The sequence below is a fragment of the Mesoplodon mirus genome (assembly GCF_964341445.2).
Source record: "Mesoplodon mirus genome assembly, chromosome: 16".
NCBI lineage: Eukaryota > Metazoa > Chordata > Mammalia > Artiodactyla > Ziphiidae > Mesoplodon > Mesoplodon mirus.
Window position 1 is genome coordinate 70,382,610 of NC_138992.1, and position 22,277 is coordinate 70,404,886.

General features: G+C 43.2%; 2 protein-coding genes across 5 annotated transcripts in view; one reads left to right on the plus strand and one right to left on the minus strand.

The window, feature by feature from the left end:
- The window catches only part of ASPH (aspartate beta-hydroxylase), a 230,196-nt gene that overhangs the window by 201,797 nt on the left and 6,122 nt on the right, over nt 1-22,277 (plus strand). For 3 of the 4 annotated variants that reach the window (XM_082601143.1, XM_082601142.1, XM_082601144.1), the window contains 3 exons: nt 788-879; nt 1,248-1,381; nt 13,691-16,611. In XM_082601143.1, the coding sequence (XP_082457269.1) occupies nt 788-879; nt 1,248-1,381; nt 13,691-13,841 (377 nt within the window). In that variant the 3' untranslated portion in view covers nt 13,842-16,611. Of the gene's footprint in view, nt 1-787; nt 880-1,247; nt 1,382-13,690; nt 16,612-22,277 lie in introns of those variants that run through there. The other variant, XM_082601145.1, reaches the window with a different exon arrangement.
- CLVS1 (clavesin 1) overlaps nt 17,626-22,277 on the minus strand; it is a gene marked incomplete at both ends in the record, with an annotated part of 139,040 nt that continues 134,388 nt past the window's right edge. The window contains one exon of the mRNA XM_082601147.1: nt 17,626-17,713. Coding sequence (XP_082457273.1) covers nt 17,626-17,713 — 88 coding nt within the window. The remainder of the gene's footprint in view (nt 17,714-22,277) is intronic.

Here is a 22,277-nt window from a genome sequence, read left to right on the forward strand (position 1 = left end):
TATTAGAATATAGTCCTAGAAAATGCACTTTTAGGTCAGAAGTGTAACATAAGCTATTTTCCTTCCTCGGGGGCTGGGGGGTGGATTCGTTTACTGTGGCTGCTATAACAATGACCATAAATGTCGTGGCTTAAGATAACTCAGATGTTTTACCTTCACAGTTCTGGGTCTCACTGAGCTAAAGTCAAAGTGCCATCAAGGCTGCATTCACTTTAGAGGCTGCCCCCATTCCTTGGCTTGTGGTCCCCTTCCGTCTTTGGAGCCCTCAATAGCCAGTCAAGTCTTTCTCATTCTGTATCACTCTGGCACTGACTCTGTCTTCTACATTGAGACCCTGTGATTACACTGGGCCCATCCAGTTCATCCACAATAATCTCCTTCTTTAAAGGTCAGCTGATTAGTAATCTCCATGTCACCTGCAACCTTAATTTTCCTTTGCCATATAACATAACATATTCACGAGTTCCTGGGCTTAGGCTGTGGTCATCCTTGGGAGGGAGCCATTATTCTGCCTGCTACAGGGGGAAAAATAAGTATTCAGCACATGCCTTGTCCGTTAGACATCCTTAGTCAAATACGGTAGAGTCCACGGCTGGGTGGAAGGTTCTGGTCCTTGCTGCGCCGGTCACTGTTTATTGGAACAGGACACTGTGTCTTCTTGTGTTTACTGGGCCTTCTCATTCTTACAGTGAGGAGGACAATATAGATTGTGTATGGTCAAAACGGGATGAGTTAAAGCTTTACTGTGATTTGTTTCTAACAGTGGTTTTATCACTTATTGTTCTAGGAAGGAAAAATGAAAATGCCTGTAAAGGAGCTCCTAAAACCTGTTCTTTACTAGATAAATTCCCCGAGACGACAGGATGCAGAAGAGGACAGGTACCAAGAATGTCTTCTGGGCTGGGAAGAACACAGTCAGTTATTACGGGAATAACTGGGAATGCTGATGTTTACAAAGAAACGGTTATTTCCTTTGACCCACTGAAGGCCTCTTTTTTCACTTGCTTTTTAATAAAACATAATTTCATGCCCTCGACAGCAGCATGGAGGGTGGAAAATGTTCAGTGTTTACAGCTTTGTGGAAAATGGGAGTCCTTATTTTTAGTTCCTTCACAAAGAAATAAGACGAGAATATAAATTCTGAGTTCCGCAAAGGCTCTAATCTAAATTGACAGTAATTTTGTACTTTTAGCAGTTCTCCCACACCTTGGTAAATGGATGAACAGGGTGGTACATTTTCTGTGCAGATCAAATATTCCGTCATGCACCCGGGAACCCACGTGTGGCCGCACACGGGACCCACGAACTGCAGGCTCCGAATGCACCTGGGCTTGGTGATTCCCAAGGAAGGCTGCAAGATCCGATGTGCCAACGAGACCAAGTATGTTTCCTCCCATCACTTTCTCTCTTACTCGTTACCTCTGAGGATGGATGTTCGTTACGACAAAGCTGTGCTCAGTTGGATTATTTCTCTTTCTTTGTAACTGAAGTGGGTGGTATTACTCCAACTTCTTAGTCCGTGTCCCACCTCTGTGCTTTCCATTGGTCTGGAGGTACTCCCCAATTCTAGGGCTGCCCTCCTTAATCATTTCTCCCCAGAGCATTCTTGTCTGATTGCTGAGCCTTCTTGCTTCTCTTTCTAGATGGACAGACTTGCATTCAGTCAGCTAACTTGTACTAAACCCTACACATATTACACATTGTGTTCATTGCTTTACACCTTGAACTATGCATCAATACAAAGAGTCTCCTTCCTGAAGAAAACACCCTGTGATATTTATATGTCTTGCTCTAGAGGACACAGCATGGTGCAATGGACATGGCTGCCTTTTCAAATCACGGCTGTGCCAACTAATCCTGTGTAACCTTGGCCAGTCACTTAATCCCCTACAGCCTCAGCCTGCTTACTTATAAAATCGGCAACGTTGCTATCTGCTTTGCAGGATTGTTGTCCAGATTAAACGAAATAATGCCTACAAGGCACTTAGCCCGGGTACCGGCCTGAGAAGGGACATGGTGAATGTTAGGGCAGCTTCTTTTGATGCCTTTGCCTGTCCTGATCCTATTACTCTCTTCCCCTGGAATGCCCGCCTTTTCACCCTTCCAAAATAAACCTATTACTAAGATCCAATTTTGTTCCTAAAAAGGAACCTCTCCTTTGACTTCTTCGAGTATTTACAGGGTATATTCTCAGTGATCCTGCTCTTTATTTCCATTGCTTTTTATTAATTGGTGTATATTGGTCTAATCTCTGGGACTGAGCTGTAAGTGCCTGGAGGGCAGAAACCGAGTTGTCTTCTCACACGTGTATCACGGCCCTTGGTGGAGGTCTGCTGGAGGGGTGCTCAGGAGTGTACTGGTCGTTCGTTTGGTTATTGAGACACCTGCCTGCCCCAGGCCTGGAGCAGCAGCCCACCGTGCCGTGAGGGATTCTGAGATGACTCACATGGGGGTCTTCCCCCACCAGAGGTGTCCAGTCAGGGAGAAAACACAGCTCGAAAGTCATGAGTCATAGGAGAGGCTCAGGCAAGGATGCTACAGGTGGCCAGTGGGCAGGCAGCTCATTTGCGCTGAGAATTGGGAAACTTGACAGTGGCGTCTTTTAAAGACAGGAAGGATTTGGACATTAAAAGCTGGAAGAGAGGGGCACTCGAGGCTGAAAGAACAGCATCAGCATAGGCACGGAAGCCAAAACTTACCAGCCACGTGCGCGGAATATTGAGTGCTTTCAGCAACCAAGAGCGTGGGATACTGTTAAGAGGTAAACTGACCTTTAAGTTCTGGTAAATTTTTCCAGAATTTATTTGAACATATATGATTCGAATCAGGCAGCGCCAAACCAAAGGTGGTTAGGAGCGCTCCACCTGCAGGAGCTGGGGGCCAGGTTTTTATAGAGGAGATGCTGAAGCAAAGCAAGGAAATTATTTGACTGGTTATAGTGTAAGTGGTTGCCTTATTTGGGAAAGGCTGCTGGCTATTTGTGATTGGTTGTTCTTAAGTTTTACTTTCTCAGATTCCAGTGAATTGACTCTGGTGTAGGTTTTGCTTTGCTAAGAGGCTACCAAGGCATTAGAACACCTCCGTGTAACGGCCTCCTTGTTTCGTTACTTTAACATACGGAATAAGGTTGGAAAGTGAGAGAGTGGATTAGAAGCTAAATCATGGAAGGCTTTGAATACAAACTGGGGGATCAGATCTCTTTCAGGAAGGCGTTCTGGAAACCCTGGGTGTGTCCGATGGGGCCTTTGGGAAGAACAGTTAACAGACTGCTACAGTAGCCCACCCCAGACGAGCAGGGATTGGGATCCTGGAAAGAGAGGGAGAGTAAAGAACAGAGGCAGGAGATGTGATGAAGATTGACTCAAGTGAATCTCGAGTGTGTGGGGCAAGGGAGGGGTGTCCATGATGATGCGGCAGTTTCCATTTTGGTCAGTAGCGGGGTGTTGATGCTTTAGCAAATGCTCAGAGCTTGGGAGGCATGAGGCAGGTTAGGGGAACAGATCATGAGTCCGGTCTTCATATTATTTGTTTAAGTTGCTGTTGGAACACAGGAGTGGAAATATCCAGGAGTCCGCTGGATAGTGAGGTCTGGAGCTCAGGGGAGAAGTCAAGTCTAGACATAAAGGTTTTAGAAGCAGGCTTATCGGGAGGCTCTAGAGGAAACTTGAGAGTCCATGGCCACATCGACATTTTGGAGGCAGAAAAAGGAAAGAGAGCCAAGAAGGAGCTCGGGCAGCAGAGGGCAGAGCTGGAAGAGCCAGGAGGGGGAATCGGAGATGGCCAGACCGGGCGAAGTTTCTTCCAAGATGGAATGGAGCTCACCCAGCCTTGCTGAGCTCCATTCAGGTCTACAGGGTCTCTCTGCCAAAGGGGAGAGGGGCAGGGGACCCAGGGAAAACAGAGAGGAGGTGGGAGTGTGCTGGGGAAGGCAGAGTTTGACGAGGTCAACTCCTTGGAGGTCAAATAAGAATCACAGGGGCCGTGAAGATGGAGAAGAGCTTCAGACCTAATTTAACTATCCTAACTTAGGATCTTGAACTGAAGTTGGGAGTGTGCTGGGGAAGGCAGAGTTTGACGAGGTCAACTCCTTGGAGGTCAAATAAGAATCACAGGGGCCGTGAAGATGGAGAAGAGCTTCAGACCTAATTTAACTATCCTAACTTAGGATCTTGAACTGAAGTTGGGAATGTGATTAGGGGAGTTGTCAGCACCCACCAGAAGTAGGGAAGGGCTGTAAGCCCAGCCCTGCGGCTCACTTGTAGGGTGACCTTGAATAAGAACACTGACTGGGCAGCCCCTCCGTTCCCACTGGGCTACAAGCCAGCCTCCTTCAGGTGGCCGTAAGTAGCTGCTGATAACAATACTTTGCAGATGGTATAGTTTACAAATTCATAGTGATTATTACAAAGCATTTGCCAACACCCCGCCTCTCGTTGGGCTAGGGCGGCGGTTTTGCGGAGGATGGATGGTTTCACGCTGTCTGGTCCCCAGGGAGCTTTGAAGCATCAGTGCCTTTCCTCCCCCTCCTCATTTCTGGTCAGCGTCCTTCCCCATGTCCCTCCTGCGGTACTTGTTTTATGTTGCATTACATTCTCATCCTTCATAATCCTTAACTCCAGGGTGGCTGGGTCAGGCTAAGTGTTTCATTACAAAAGGAGTGTTTTTCATGAGAGAAATGGGTCAATGAAATTAAAGCACTGTGCCATGCTTCTAGTGAAAATGGCTAGAGAGCTGGATAGCAGAGTCAGTTTATAAACTCTGAGGACAGCATATGAAATCTGTATGTAATATGGAATCATATGTAATATGAAATCTGGGAAGTTCTACACTGTTATTATGGAAGCACTATTAATGTGGAAACAGAAGCATACATACCAGGAAATCAGGCTTCCTTGTTATAGGCAAGTGGAAGCAATTTTTCAGAGCCTCTCGACTTTTGAAGGAGTAGCAATGTGTGCCTTGTAGTTCTCAGGTATTAATCACCACACTGTGATTCCTGCTAGCAGGCGTGCGTGTTGGTTAAAGAGTCCATCACTGCAAAACATAGCACGGCTCTTTTTTTTTTTTTTTTTTTTTTTTTTTTGCGGTCCGCGGGCCTCTCACTGCTGTGGCCTCTCCCGTTGCGGAGCACAGGCTCCGGACGCGCAGGCTCAGCGGCCATGGCTCACGGGCCCAGCCGCTCCGCGGGATGTGGGATCTTCCCGGACCGGGGCACGAACCCGTGTCCCCTGCATCGGCAGGCGGACTCTCAACCACTGCGCCACCAGGGAGGCCCTAGCACGGCTCTTTTTATCTGAAGATGAGCTTGAAGGTGTGCAGCTGTCTATCTCAATAAGTAAAAGGATCATTTAAAATGAATAAATGCTTTCCGATGACAAAACTGATGCATGCCCTGCTGCATCATTTGTGAAACACAGAGAAGCACGATAAAGAAAGTAAATATTATTTTTGATTTCAGTACTCAGAGATATCGCTCAGACACTTCTCAGGGCCTATATAATGTACATTCATGACGAGGAAGCACATAGTGATAATATACATTGTGCTTACTATGTGCCAGGCACGGTTCGAAGCACTCTGCCTACCTTCACGACAACCCCATGTAACTGGGAGTATTAAAATCTGTACGTTTCAGCTGAGGAGACTGATGTATAAATAGGCTGAGTAACTTTCCCAGGGTCACTCAGCTTAGCAAGTGTCGCTATTTGTATCAGGGTCCTAGGGCTGCCGTAACAAATTAACACAATCTGGATGACTTAAAACAACAGAAATTTATTCTCTCACCATTTTGGAGGATAGAAGTCTGAAATCAAGGTATGGTCAAGGTTGGTTCCTTCTGGAGGCTCTGTGGGGGAATCCCTGTCCCCTGACTCTCTCCTGGCTTCTGGTGGCCGCGGGCTCTCCTTGCTGCGTCCTGGCTCATAGGCGCATCACTGCAGTCTCTGTCTGTCTTCTTTTCCAAAGGCGCTTACTGAGGACCTCCCTGGCGGTCCAGTGGTTGAGGCTCCGCACTTCCAATGCTGGGGGCACGGGTTCTATCCCTGGTCGGGGAACTAAGATCCTACATGCTGGGGGCATGGCCAAAAAAATAAGCAAATAGATAATTAAAGACGCTTACTGGACTTAGGGCCCAACCTAACCTGGAATGATCTCACCGCAAGCCCTTTAACTTAATTACAACTGCAAAGACCCTTTTTTCCAAATCAGGTTATATCCACAGCTTCCAGGGGGACATACTTCTGGGGGTGAGGGCCACCATTCAGCCCACTACAGTGTTGGAACCAAGGTTCCATGCCAGACAGTTTGGCTTGAAAGTTTGTGCTTCTAGCCTCAATGCCATAGACCCACTTATATATAGGTTTGGAGGCTTTTTGAGTTTTGTTGTTGTTCACAAGGTTAGGATCATGCTGTACTTATAAGGTGACCACTTTGAATGCTGGTTTTTGTTTCCAGACATCAGGGTAACAAGTAGAGAAGGCTGCTGGGGTGTCTCCATCTCTGGGGGTTTGTTTGTGTCCCCTTCGACAGGCCATGCTTTGCAGTCAGTAAAATGAGCTCATTAGCGATCTTGAGTCAGAGCTGAATGAACTTGAGTCAGTGGATAAACAGGCCACCGCTGGCAAGTGGGAATAATTGTTAGCCTCACAGAGTGGCCAAGGTGTGTGAGCTTTGGGTGATCCCAGAGACAAATTCTTTCTTCTGAGTCTCCACGAGGGCTTCTGGTACATGCTGGAACCATACCAAGGGAAAGACAGGTGACCGTGCAGCTCTCCTGGAGACGCAGCCTCATTGCCTGTGAATCGCTGACCTGAAACGTTGCACAGGACCTATATGTAGCCAGAAAAGCATGTGTTGGCATGAGTGTCAGCAACAGAGTGAAGAAATGAATGGGCAATAAGTCATTTAATTCCTCTTTATATGGTTGTAGAAATAATGACCTTTTCCCACACACCTCAAGTATTCTATAGTATGTTTTTTCATTATTCTTTCAAGTTTCCTATCAGGAAGATTGTGTGGAAGGCATGCTAAAATATTAACAGTCAAAGAGAGACCGTTTTTTTTAATCCACCGTGAATTGTTCATAGACAGTATTTGTTATGTTTTCATAAAGTGTCCAAGACGATAGTTTAAATTTTTTCTCATCACGTTATAGAAGCTGTGAATTACCAAGTCATTGGGAACCAAATATTTTTGCCTCTTCTTCCTTTTTTGGGGAGGGGGGGTTGTTTTCTGGTTTTTTTAGTCGTTTCCCTGAAGTCATAGATGTTCTGTTCCACAAAATATACCCGTCTTCCATTCAATTTATAATGTGACCTTTCCACATTACCTTATCCACCATTCAAGCCTGCCCACCTGGGACTGTAGGACCAAAAATGTCACTTTTAACTGGATGGGATGCTTCCCTTAAGGTTTGTTGTTAAATAGTAACGTTTCACGCTCTTTCTTCTTTTACTTAAGCAATTTGGAGAATTAAAAACACCAATAAAGTTTCTTTACCCCTGTCCTGGTTAGCATGGGGTGTCTATGGCTATTCATACACACAGATGAATATCTATGTCTCAACAGGGAACAGCACTTCCCACATTGAAAACAGATTGTGTCCAAACATTTGTTCATTGAACTGATGGTTGAGAATTTGGAAAGTTGAGATCCATTTTGCTATGGCAATAATAAATGATGTGGAGGTTTCTGGGCCAGCCCCTAAAAGCCTCCTAACTCATGGCCTTTGTTAATAGGGCTCTAGCACCAGTGACTATTGGTTTTTTTAACTTTTTATTTTATATTGGAGAATAGTTGGTTAACAATGTTGTATTAGTTTCAGGTGTACAGCAAAGTGATTCAGTTATACATATACACGTATCTGTTCTTTATAATAATGTTTCTATGGGAAAACAGATCCTGAGTTTTCACTTGAGATTTTAACATCCTGTATCTTCATGAAAGTAAATGAAGAACACCAAAGTCTCATGACCTGGGTTCAAATCCTGGCTTCCCCTCTTATGAAGTGTAACTTTAGACAACTTGCATGGCCTCACTAAGCCTCAATTTCCTCATCTGTAAAATGGGAAGCATAGAAGTATGTCTTGGTGTAGTTCTGAGCACTAAAGTGATCGTATAAATACATTCAAAACTGTATTTACAGAGTGTATGTGGTAAGCACGCTCAGTATTTTGGGCTTTTATTGTGCTCGTCTCTGATTGCTGCAGAAATGGGGACTCCTGCCCCTTACCTTCCAGGGAGCGAGACCAAGCACTCCTGTACTGTCGGAGGTGGTCCTTGGAACCTGCAGTGCGCACTCTGGCGGGGCTGAGGGTGGGTGCTCTAAGGAGACAGGAGGGAGGGGGAAACGGGAAGTCGAGGGTGTGCAGGGCCAGGGCTGGTGAAGGAATGGATCAGGTACAGAGGGGGGCTGTGATTTGATAGGCCTGGGGCTGGGAGGGATGCTGAGGCGGGGGGGCACAGCAGGGCACAGCGGATGGCCACCCCCTCCATTTCCCCTTGTGGTCCCATGCCGCCACCCTGGAGAGGGGCCAGGGGCATCCCAGCTCTGTGGCCTCGGGAGGTTTCCTCTCCCTCTTCCCTTTCTTTGTCCTCCCTTTTTGGCTTTCTTAGCGATGTTACAGAGCCCTCTGCTACTGGGTAACCGAGGACCAAGAGGAGGAAGTCAAAGGCTGTTACAGAGGCAGCGCAGGGGCTGCACAGCAGAGCTGAAGCCCCAGGCCCACTTGGAGGGGAGAGAGTCCCCGCGGCAGCCTGGCTGGAACAAGTCCCCCCGGGAGGGGTGGAGAGAGATACTAGGGTGCATATATACAGAACCTGTTGGGAGAAGAGCTTCTTTATAATTTAGCCATCTTTTATTGAAATTACTATTTTGACATCCAACAAAATAGCAAATACCGTACCCATTTCTCAGATGACAGTTTGTGAAATGTATGCTGTAAAATGCAATATGAAGACTAAAGTCCTAGCCAACAGCTTGGCTCAGAGAATTAAGAGAATTTCAGAGCTGAAAGAAGCCCTGGAGGCCCTCTTGTCCTCCTCCATCATTGCACAAATGGGGAAACTGAGGCCCACAGGTGACATGCTTATCACAGCCACATGGCTAGTTAGCAGTGGTCAGAACAAGAACACAGGTGTCCTAGCTTCCAGAAAAATGCTTTATCCTGATAGATAGATAGATAGACAGACAGACAGACAAAGAAGGTATGTGCATGTGTATTTCTGTATTAGGAGGAGAGAAAAAAGAGGAAGTGGCAATAATGCAGTTTTAATTTCAATTCCAGGATGTGCCAGGATTTCCAGTGCAGTCAGAAACTGAGGGATTTCAATGGATCAGAATTAATAAGAGCTGTGTTAAAGTAGCCTGATTCCTGAGCCCTTTGACCCTTTTCTGTACTCCAGTGAGCCTGTTTAAATTCCTTACAGGCCACCTCAGCATAGCAGCTATAGGCGCTGAGAATGTTTCCTAGAACCGTGATCTTGAGCTAGAGGTTTGGCTGCAGTGAAGCCAGTCTAGTGCCTTTCTGCTTCCTCCACAGAATCACGGTGTCACCGCAGGCATCCGAACTGGCTTCCATGTGATTCCTTTGCTGAAAAATTAGAACCGCGTCAGTTGTCTACCTCAGAACCTTTTAGCAAAGATCACTGAGATATAATCTATAAAGTTTTCAGGTGGAAAACTGTATAAGCACGTAGCATCATTATTTAGCATTATTAATGGTGATGGTAATTCTATGACAAAATTATAGTTATTAGGCTTTCACTGCCACCATTATACCATTATCATTAATTATAATAACCTGAGAAATTGAGGAATTACACAATTTTGGTTTATCTTGTGACCAGATATTCTTCTATCTTTTGGCAAACCAGGGAGAGACGTTCTTCTCGTAACAGTAAGAAATGCTAAAATTAAGCTGAGGTAGCCATCTGGGGATGGGGTGCAGCTCCCCACCGCCATCCTGCCTTTCTGGACCCTCGGAGGAAGGCTGGGTGAGCGCCTCCAGGAAGACTTCTTTCCAAGGCTGCTCTGAAAATCTTTTCTCCAGAGGGTCCTTCCCTTGTCATAATTTGAGCATAACTTAAATGTATGTGGTGGAGATGTGCTCTCAGAGTGAGTGGCCTGAAAACTAGTTTCTTTGCATTGCAATGAGTGTCTTTGTTTATCACTCAGAAGAGATGTAAGACCTTTGACATCTTTGAGCTCTGTGTCTTTTTGTTCTGGAAAACCTTCATCCTTTCCCAGACAGGTGACACATCTCTTGTTGAACTCAAGTCACTTTAGTCTGCATGTCACTTGGATGGAGTTTTATTGTCCTTCCCAATTAGGGCTGTACTTTTAGTCATTCTCGCTCTCATAAGTGATTGAAAGACATCATTTTTTACCTATTCAGAAGGTATCTACATTTAAGAATCTACAATAAGTAATTGAGTATCTTTACCATTTTCTGGGAAAGTGTCTGAAAGAAAATAGAAAGGCAAGTATAAATCTAATAGAATTTTATGGCCCTAATGGAATCCAGCCCCTTGGAATACCTCCCAGATTTCATGTTTAAAAACTTGTTTAACCAGTGGTTTACACTAGTCCATATTTGACCCAAAATATCTGCAAAGCCACAACCCAGTGCTAACTTAAGTTCCACCTTTACAGGCACTGGTATGCCATGAATGAACCAGCGCTAAAAGCTTTTCCCAGTTTATAAGGAATTTAAGTTAATGAATGGAATGCTTAAGATTTTTCTCACATCCAGCATTCCTAAATCTTTGGCTTTCTTATACTTACTGTAATCTAGTGAAAAATGTCATTTTGTGCAAACTTAGAATGTTCAATTTAGTTGTCTTAATTACTTCCAGTACTTTAAGTAGGTTCTAGACTCTCTACCACTCAGAAAACGTTGAGAATCACTTGTCATCGCCGCACCAAATGTATGTCACAGATTATCTTAGGAAGTTTTGATATTGCACCCCCTGGGAAGTTTTCAGTCTTCTCAAATAGAGGCAGATAACTCACAGGGAGTGATGCCAAAGTAATTTTGAATTTTCTGTATGAATTTGACTACTCTAGGTGCTTCATATAAGTGGAATCATACAGTATTTGTCCTTGCATGAGTGGCTAATTTCACTTAGCATGATGGCCCAAAGGTTCTTCCATGTTGTAGCATTGTCAGAATTTCCTTCTAAGGCTGAGGAATATCCCCTTGTATGTATAGACCACATTTGTTTATCCATTCATCTGTCAGTGGACACTGGCGTTGCTTCCACCTTCTGGCCACTGTGAGGAATGCTGCTGTGAACATGGATGTACTGTTCTTTTCTTTTGCATGCCCTTCCCTGCTTGTCTTCTGCCTGTACTGTAGGCTTGTCACTGACATTGCTTAGTCCCACCAATAACAAGACCAAGGAAGTGACCACCAAACTGTATAAGCTAGGGATCATGTTGCTTCTTTTTTCTTGTCATTTTTTTCTTTTCTTAACTTTGCTTTTCTTTTCGAATTTGACTTTGCATGGTAATGAATACATAGTCTGTCATTTGCCCCCGAGTCTATATATTTTTGTCCTTCGTTACACTTGGATGGGACTCCAGTAGACCCTGACCCTTCAGAGGAATTGGATCAAAGAGCCAAGCAACTCATGTATTGAGTGCAAGACTTTAGGGTAGGCGGGATCTCCCCTGCGGTCCAGCAGTTAGGACTGCATGCTTCCACTAATGGGGGTGTGGGCCCCATCCCTGGTCAGGGAGCTAAGGTCCCACAGGCTGTGCAGCGCAGCCAAAAAATAAAAATAAACAATAAGCTCGCAATTGCACAACACTGTGAATCAACTGTACCTCAGTTAAAACAAAGACATCAGGGTAGGTGTGTGAGGCAGCGCAGGAGGTGGGGCTGGGGAGAGAATGGGTAACAGGGCAGAGGATTGGTTCCCAACTTCAAGGACCTTTTAACTTGCAGATATTTGTTACTTTAAATTATTTGGAAATTTTAGTGTCAGATTCATTAATATGTCTGGGACAAATTTGTCTCCCACTTCACTGCCTTCCAACTCAGGACATTTGGCAATGACTGGAGACTTTTTTTTTTTTTTTTTTTTTTTTGGCTGCGTTGGGTCTTCGTTGCTGCGCATGGGCTTTCTCTAGTTGTGGCAAGCGGGGGCTACTCTTCATTGAGGAGTGCGGGCTTCTCATTGCAGTGGCTTCTCTTGTTGTGGAGCACAGGCTCTCGGTGCGCAGGCTTCAGTAGTTGTGGCATGTGGGCTCAGTAGTTGTGGCTCGCGGGCTCAGTAGTTGTGGCTTGTGGGCTCAGTAGTTGTGGCTCGCGGGCTCAGTAGTTGTGGCTTGTGGGCTCAGTAGTTGTGGCTTGCGAGCTCTAGAGCACAGGCTCAGTAGTTGTGGCACACGAGCTCAGTAGTTGTGGCACACAGGCTTAGTTGCTCTATGGCATGTGGGATCTTCCCGGACCAGGGGTGGAACCCGTGTCCCCTGCATTAGGAAAGGCAGATTCCTAACCACTGTGCCACCAGGGAAGCCCAGGAGACATTTTTGATTGTCACAGCTGGTAAGGGCGTGCTACTAGTATCTAGCGGAGACCAGAGGTGCTGCGAAACGTCTCACAGAGCACAGGACAGCCCCCCCACAAAACAAAGCATTACCTGGCAAAAATGTCAGTATTGCCAAGGTTGAGAAAGCTTGCCATGTATAACATTATCTAATTTAATATTGATTAATCACCAGGTAATGAACATAGAAAGACAAATCATTTCCCTAAGGAAAACTTCCTTATGATAATGCAATAACTTGAAATCAAGCTAGCGTTTTCCTCCTATAATTTTAATTATTAGCTAATCCAGGAAGTAAGATTTTAAATACTTGAGAGGAATTTTGATATCTAGAAAAAATTTCCTAGTAAAAATTTCATTTCAGAAACATAACTTAGCATTTACCATATTGACAATTAATACCTATTTGAAAAAGAAGAAAACATTAGCATAAATAATAAACTTTCCTTGGGATTGAAAGGCATTGTATGATTGCCCCCTGCATTTTACTCTCTCGACTGCCTTATTTAGACTAACACCATATTTAGATCTTAGCTCCTATACAGAGCTGTCAGCCCGAAAGGATGTTTTGCAGCATTCATTTAAAATTTTCCATGGATAGCCCACTTGCACAGCGTATAACGTTAGAAGTATAAACAATCCGCCCTTTCATAAAGTGGAACTGTAACAAATGGAATGGGTTGAAAAGAGAATCATTTGGAGATGCACAGACACCATGCCTATGGGACAGCAAAATGCCTGAGACCCAGTCACTGTCTGTACTTCCACACCGATCTCTGAAATGCCAGGGAGGATACCATGGAGCCATTGACTGGGAGGTCACCTTGGGAATGAGCCACTGGGGCACACTTTTGAGTGCTCACCCGACTAGACAAGCCTTGCCTAGGTTTGTACCAAGAAAAAGTTTACCCTTATCACCAGTCTCCTGCCTTGTGTATACCTTCAGTGCTGAGCATGCAAGTTGATGTTCATGGTAAGAATCCTGAAATTCTTTCTTAATCACCGAGGAAAGAACACATCCTGTGTTTCACTTACCTGGTCCTACTGCACAGGTTATCATGAGAGAGGCTTCCTGATCACAGACGTGGATTGATCCTCAGGCATCTGAATCACGAGCTTCCATGCTTTTCTGTTCCAGGACATGGGAGGAAGGCAAGGTGCTCATCTTTGATGACTCCTTTGAGCATGAGGTGTGGCAGGACGCCACGTCTTTCCGGCTGATCTTCATCGTGGATGTGTGGCACCCCGAGCTGACACCCCACCAGAGACGCAGCCTTCCTGCGATTTAGCATTTTGCGCAGGCTCAGGACACGCTGGAGAGAGGCTGCCTTTCTGGTTCAGTCACCTTGGATGTGGGCACAGACGTTCAAACACCACAGCCCTTAATTCCCTTGACTTGCAGCCTGAAAAATTCTAAACCTCCTCCGAGGGTTGGATGACACTAAAGGGAATATATGCCTCGCTGCAATTCTGTTAGAAAATACCTGCGGTTTTTCATCCATGACAGCCCCCATCTGATGCCTGTATTCCAGGTGAACCCATGATAGCTTCTACCTTGCCAGCCAAAGATATTTTTTCTACTGAGAAGAGGCAAAATGTGTGTAAATGAGAGTATATGTAGAAACTATGAATGGATTGCTTTAGTTTGTAATTTTTCTATGCAATTATATTTTTCTAGGGTAGCAGGATGATTTTGTCATCACACACCAGTACTTTTTTGTTGAGTTTAATGACAAGCTGTATAAACGCTTTAGTTTTGCTTAATCGTAACTTTCCTGGTGAACTCATACGTCCCTCTTTTAATTATTTTTAGTAAAAGGCACTCATATGAAAAAACGATTCTATTTTCCTAATACAAAGGAGAAAGACCATAATTATGCCAATGTCTCATGAACCGTACTGCTCCCTACCCATTGAGTCTCTTTGCTTTTTTGTCATCATTGAGAGCTGGTGTCTTAATTTCTTTCCTCGCTATGTGAATGGTGGAGATACTGTCAAAATGGTATTTCTTTCTAAGAGGAACTTTTTACACTGAAGAAGGACTTGGAGTCATTTTGTAATGAGTTATAAGAATGACGCACGTAAATTTTTTTTAATGTCAAGCACTAGGCGTTACAAAACAAAAAGTAAAATTTCTCCAAGTGAAAATTTTCTCTTGGGATCAGGTAGATAGGGGGCTGCTAGGACACCTGGCTCCTGGTCCCTTAGCGTCTATGTGAAACAAGGCTGGAATCCAGAGTGTTTTCTATTGTGGATTCTTGTGAGTGATGAGGTCGTTGAAAGGATTCCCATCAAAATTTTGTAAAATTATGAAGGATGGCAGAGTGGAAGACCAAGAATGCCAGGATCTCTGTCCTGCGTGTAGGATGTAAAAATTGCTGTCCTCTTTGAAATTGTTTGGAGGACTCTGACATCTCCCTGGCTTGAGAAACTTCTGCCATTTAAGCTTCACTTTGAGATGGCAATTATTATTGATAGTTTAGCTTTAAAATTTCCTACTGCATAGAAAGAACAGTTGCCTACTCGTTCCAAAGATGACCACGTCATTAATTTAGTGGAATATTGATGCATTAAATTTTGTGTTTTTTAAGTCAAAGCTAACTAGAAATGTTAGCTATAAGAATGTAATGATATTCATGCACTGAATTTTAAGCCAATATGAACAAAACTGCTGGAGAAATGACACATACGTTACCAGCTTTCATTCGCAGGTGGAAAAAACACTTGTGCTTTCTTTCCCATTGAAGGACAAAGAAGGATGCTTTCTTTATCTTATTTAGAAAACCTTCTTTAATATTGAAATGAAGCCCCTTTGCTTGTCTTTAAGGACTTCAGCTTCCAGTCAAAGAGTTTGTAAAATATTTGCCCTCTTTCCTTCTGTTTTGCCAATGTTGAAAAATCTCACTAAAATAGATGAAGAAGCATGTGAGGAAAAATATCAAAATTAATTACTGAAATCCAGAAGAAAAAGGAAACTCTTGAAAAATAAAAAAACATTTGTGTCCTTCAGTATTTATTGAACAGAAGAAATGGCTGACAAAGAACAATACAATCTAGTGTTCATGTGGTAACATTCATGTCACTTACTGAATTTGGTTCTTGTATGTATATTGCATACACATAAAGAAATTCAAAGTGTAAGTTGTCACTGTTGAACCATCATAGATTCATTTAATGAAATCATGGAATAGAGTAAAAACTAGCTCTTAAGTTAGTAATTATAGTATGGTATTTAAAATCGGGTCACTGCAGGAGGATTCTAAATATTGCCGGTTGGAAAGACAGAACTATTACTGCTGCAGGATGGTGGCAATAATAGACTCCAGTAGCATTTGAAATCCTGGATCCCACAACTGTTTTATAAACTCAAGTAATAAAATGGGTTTTCTAATTTGCTTTAATTCTTCATCTTTCTTCCCTGTGTTGTGGTATGTAAGAAAAGTGTTTCAGTCATTGCATTGGTAGAATTATTTCTACCAATCTTATTTTTTTGTTATTTGAAATGTCTACACAAAATGGATTGGTTTTATTTATACTGTGATGCCATTGGTTGAGAAATATTTTAAATTCTCTTTCAATTTTATTTCAAGGGTGGAATACAAAAACCACTTCTGTTATTATTTTCAACCAGTAGAAAAAAATTAAAACACTAGATCCATTGAGAAAGAGATGTAATAAATGATTAAGTTCAGTATCTATCGAGGGTGATTATGGCCAGTTGAATCACCTCTTTCCTTTGAATTTTGTAGCCAACAAATTAACCCTCCCAAGTACTTAACATGTAAAATCATATTTTACTGCTCATTATCAACTAAAATATTTTTTATTTGACATTGAGCACCAACTGGTCATACTAATGAAGGCCCATGTCGTGCAGATGGCTGGGAGAATAAGAGATAGGTAAAAACATACACCTGGTTTTGGGAAACATGGCACAAGTAAGGATATCATATCTTATGATACCTGCTTATTTTTTATCTAATTTCCTTTGAATGGATAGCTGGGGACTCCATTTCTAAGGATAATAAACAAAGAAATAAAGTGATCTTTGGCATTTCATCCTGCATTCCTGGTCTTCTCTTATTTTCAGTTCTTTCATATTTCACCATCCTTAAGGGTCTTCCTCCATGATTGATACCTACCCTCTCAGCAACAGCCAGGCCCTTTCTCCACACCTTTAACTGGTTGCAAGAGGAGGTGAGGGGACATGGGGAGTGGTGTGATGCTTTTGTAGCACTTTTCTTTTCTGTAGTGACCCAAGTGAGGCAACTTGAATGGATTCATTAATCAGTGACATGTATTTTCAATGAGACCCCCCCACCCTCTAGAGACACACATCTCCTGTGGGAAGTCACATTGCTAAGATGAAATAGTCATCTTTCAATTTGTGTCCTTGTTTAAAATTAGCCCATGATAATCAGCTGGTGGCCTGATCAAAGATGTGATATCAAAATCATTTTTGCAGGATATCAAAAAAAAAAAAAAACAAGCTCTGCAAATAGCCAGACCTACGAGAACGTGCTCTTAGGCTGAACAATTTGAAATTTGATGCTGGTGATGAGGTCAAGAAAATATTTCAATATAGGAATGGAAATCACTGGAGATACTATTGTCCTGGGGCTTTGCACTACATTAAACTTGACAATTGTGTCTGCACAGTTTAATTCTTATGTATCTACTTGGAAATGCACTTAATCTTAAATTGCAAAAACTGGACAGAGTCTCTGCAAAGCCTCAGAAAAATCCTTATCCTAATGAAGTGTGTGCATCAAATTTAGTTTTTCTCTTTTCAATTCACTTAATACTATAAATATGGGATGGGGGGAATCTTGTTTCCATAACTGCCTTGCTTCATCCTCCAATTCCCTCACTGGAAAAAAAAGCATCTCTCAAGTCTTTGTTCAACTTTGGCTGCTTAGACCAATGGCTGGTGACAGTCATTACTGGGTGGCAGGAGAGGAGGCCCTTGTGTCGAGCCGAACGCACGCATCGTGGGGTCAGTTGCACATGTGCTTCCTGGTGGCCAATACCACTGAGGGCGGGCGATGTCCGGAGCACAGGCTGGCTCAGGGTTCAGTCCAGAGCCAGGAGTGGCTGAGTGTTCTCATTCTCTCCCTTGTCCTCATGTTTCAGGGTCCCAGCTTCTACCACAGACTGAGATCTAATAACGGGAAGGAAAAAGATATGATTATAAATAAGTCATGGTGTCAGCCATTTTGGAATCTTGTAGGGCATTCAGACTTTATGTCCCCCTTACTAACCAAGACACTCAAAATAGCTATATAACTTCTCCCCCCTTTTGTATCTCTGTTTTCCTTGCTTTTGTGTCTTCTACACGACATTTTTAGGGAGCGAGGCATCGTGGAATCTTCTTTGCAGGAATCTCTTCTTTTGGTAAAATGAACACGTGTTCTAGCCACAACTCTGCCCCCTTGTCTAAACATTCTGTGGATCTTGAGATGTATAAAGTCTCATAAATTTTGTTGGATTTTTAATGTTTCAAAGTATTTTTGAGAGCCTTTGTTTCTCAAGGTCATAGGAAACTATCATGTATGATGTTAAGGCCATGAGATTTGGAATCAGATGGTCAATGTATTCTTGACCCCTTACTGACTGAGGAGTCTTGGGGGAGTTGTTAGAACCCTGGACCTTTATTGTCTCACCTGTAAAGCAGAGCTGTTACCTACCTTCCAGAGTTGTTGAGAAGGACTAAAACTAATACTATACCTAAAGCACGTGACATGTACTTGTAGTCAAAATTTATGGAGCATTCTGTTACCACCATTATTGCAGAAATGGCAGTGATCTTAGTTTCTGGTGTGTCCTTTTATACTAGAGTAATAACAAGTTCCTGTGCTTATAACATGGATTGAAACTGAAATTATTTTCTAGCTTTATTTATTTATGTATGTATGTATGTATGGTACGCCGGCCTCTCACTGCTGTGGCCTCTCCCGTTGCGGAGCACAGGCTCCGGACACGCAGGCTCAGCGGCCATGGCTCACGGGCCTAGCCGCTGCGCGGCATGTGGGATCTTCCTGGACCGGGGCACGAACCCGTGTCCCCTGCATCGGCCGGCGGACTCTCAACCACTGCACCACCAGGGAAGCCCTATTTTCTAGCTTTATAGAGAGAAGATTATAAGAGCTATGCACACAGTAGACATTCAATAAACGTTCACATACTAAAAAAAAAAAAAAAAAAAAGCCATTCCAAACATTAAGAAAATGGTTGAATTGGGTTGTTCAAATAAGCAAGATTTACATATATGTGCAGTAAATGGTTAAGTCAGTAGGCCTGAGTTGCCCAAACCCTCCACATTCCAAACGTCTTCAGGACTGTCCCTTGACTGGTTCTTCTGAACCCTTGGAGTATCCTGACTGATAAAGTGTCTTTGTATGCTTGAGACTTTGGGCCATGCCTCAATGGTTTATGCAAACAATGTGATTTATGGTGAATGCCTATTTTTATATGCCTGAGCTTTGGGTCACACCCTGTCAGTTGGACCTCTTGTTGGGGAAGGTGGAGGAGTTGAAGACCGAGTGGCTAAGGTCAGTCACACACGCTCTGCATGCCTATGTGACGGACACCCCCCCCACCCCAATAAAACCCAAAACCCTGGGCATCAAGGCATGGGTGAGTTTCCCTGGTTGGTGACACTGTGCATGTGTTGTCACACGTCATTGCTGAGAGAACTGAGCTCTCTCTGTGTGGCTGCACGGGAGGAAAACTGGAAGCTTGCAAGTGGTCCAGTGTACCTGAACTCCACCCAGTGCACGTTTTTCCTTTGCTGATTTTAATCTGTATCCTTGTGCTATAAGAAACCTTAACTGTGAGTGTAGCTACGTTTCCGGGTCCTGTGAGTCCCTCTAGCAAATTATCAAATCTGAGGATCCCAAACACGGTATATAATGACACTAATATTTGCTGTCTGTGCACGTGGTATAGTTGTAACTTCTTTTTTTTTTATTTTTTTTTATTTTTTCTTCCAGTTTTATTAGGATATAACTAACATATAGCACTGTGTATGTTTAAGGTATATAGCATAGTGATTTGACTTACATATATCATGAAATGAGCACCACAATAAGGTAAGTGAGCATCCATCATTTCAGTACACACAAAATAAAAGTAGAAAAAAATGTTTCCATTGTGATGAGAAATCTTAAGATTTACTCTCTTAACTTTCATATATAACATACGGCTGTGTTATTTTATCTATCATGCTGTGCATTGCATCCCTAGCACTTATCAATATTTATCATGTAGTAGAAATTAGTACCTTTTGACCACCTTCATCCAATCACCCCTCCCCCCACAACAAGCCTCTGATAACCACAAATTTGTACCCTTTTACTATGAGTTTGCTTGTTTGTTTTAGAAGTATAATTGACCTATAACACTAGTTCTTGGTATAACATAGTGATTTGATATTTCTATACATTTCAAAATGATCACTAAGATAAGTCTAGTAATCATCTGTCACCAAAGATATTACACATAGTTGTAACTTCTTGACATGCGTTAAGTTACTTCATTTTCATACGCCTAAGGACTGATGCTATTATCGCTTCCATCTGGGGAGTGGGAAAAACGAAGGGCGAAAAAAATCAGGTAACATAGGAAAGGCTGCACAAATAGAGAATAGAGGACAGGACAGGTTGATCACCCTCACAGTGTTCCTGGGTCTACCTAACACTTCAGAGACGTTTAGCTACTCTAAATGTCAGTCCCGTCAAACAGTCCAACTTCAGGTACCAAGTCTAACCTTTGAAAAGGAAATGGATTCGTTTGCTCCTGGGACAGGGCAGAGAAGCCCCAGGCAGTAGTGTAGTTCAGCTCTTTTACACATTGCCTACATATTTCTGTCTTTGCTTTTAACTAAGTCCTGGTGTGTGTGTGTGTGTGTGCATGCACACACGTGTGGGGGGGGGTAATAGATTTATATAAGAAGAAGAAAAGCTGAAAACCCAGAAGGCATTAAAACAAACTGAAAAACAGAGAAGTAGAACTGCCCACACAGGCCACTCCATCCAGCACCTCGGACAGCTGCCTAACTGCTTTGCCCTTCAGGCCCTGGTGAAGATGAAGGATATTCAAGGCCGGTCCTTTGTTACTGAACTGTATTCCTCTACTTTCGTGCCAGTTGGCTTTGTTTTACAACATGGCAAGAGAATCACAGCCACAGAGTTAGAAGGGACCTTGGCGACCCACTAGATTAACCCACTAGGACATATTCAGTCATGGGCCACGCAGCCTCTTGTTGAATATACCTGACTTAAGAAATCTACTCCTCCATGCTCCTAGAGGCGGAGCTCTGCTAGACAGTTCTTTCTTACACTGAACTAAAACCTGTCTTTTTACGATTTCTATATACTGCTTCTGGTTTCGTCTGCTGGAGCCACCAGAGTATGTGTAATCCATCTGGTCCACGTAACAGCCCTTTACGTATTTCTCTAGTGCTCTCCAGCCCTCTCTCTGCCTGCACTAAAACTAACCAAATTCCTCTTGAACCAAGGTTTCTAAAATTACCACCCTCCTGCATCTCTTCATCAACTGGTTGCCCTCAGGATGTCACCTCAAAATGGAATGAAATTATTGCTTCCTTTCTTCTTCTTCTTCTTCTTTTGTATGCTTCTATTGAAGCATAGAAAATGCACCTAGAATTGCCTTCACCTTTCTGGCACTCACGGAATAAAGCCGAGGGAAATCTTAGCTATATTTACACCTGCTGCTGTTAAGTCGTTTCTCCCCCATCTTGAAAGTGCAGGGTTGAGTATTTCATCTTTTTAAATTTGGCTTATATTACCACCGTATCTCTATCCTTTGGGATCTAGAAATTTGTTATCCATCCAAATTATTGTCTGTGATTTTCATGAGTATTGGATTTGTTTCCAAACTTTCCCTTCCCCTATTTTGGGAGCCACTATGGGAAAAAAAAAATCGACAAATTCTCAAATATTGAACTTTCAATCAACAATCACTTATTTCCACTCACTCGTGGTAAGAAATGCTTGTGAATGTCTTCTGCTATATGCCAGGGACTGTGAGACAATGTTCAGAACCCCTCATTCTTTAGTGGAAATATTGCTTCAGTTACCCAGTCAGAAACGCACAGATAGGTATGGGATTACTGTGATAGGCACCCTGAGAACAGGGCATTTGGGGGAGGGGAGGCCTTAGCTCTAGAAGGAAAGGAAGGAAGGAAAAAGCTGTCATTCACACAGTGACATCATTCACAGTCCTTATTCAGGTGACTCTTCCCTCCACTTGGCATCAGATTTGGATCTATTGGGGATTTTTTAATACCCATACTAAGGGCAGGGACACAGAATGCTAGTTTTGTAATCTCAGCCAATAAACGGTTTGTCTTGGGCGAGTGGTGAATAACCATTGAACAGTTCTGAGGCACTGACCATGAGGGACCAAACCTAACATTTTTTCCCCTTGTTTGCTTTTTCCCTGATGAGAAGGAGACCATAGCCTCTTTACTTCCAGCGTGACATGATTCCATTTACCTGGTCACACAATGAACATTTGCTATAAGGAACACACTCATTACGAAGTGTTTGAAATTCACTGGAAAAACAGAAAGCATATGTTGCTGTTTTCAAAATCTAGTATAAATAAAGCCAAGAGAAACACCTTTCTTAAATCTTGCCTGCAGTCCATTTAGCTGAGTCACAGTACTCTCTGGGAAGACAGATCCACTGCTCACTGATAGA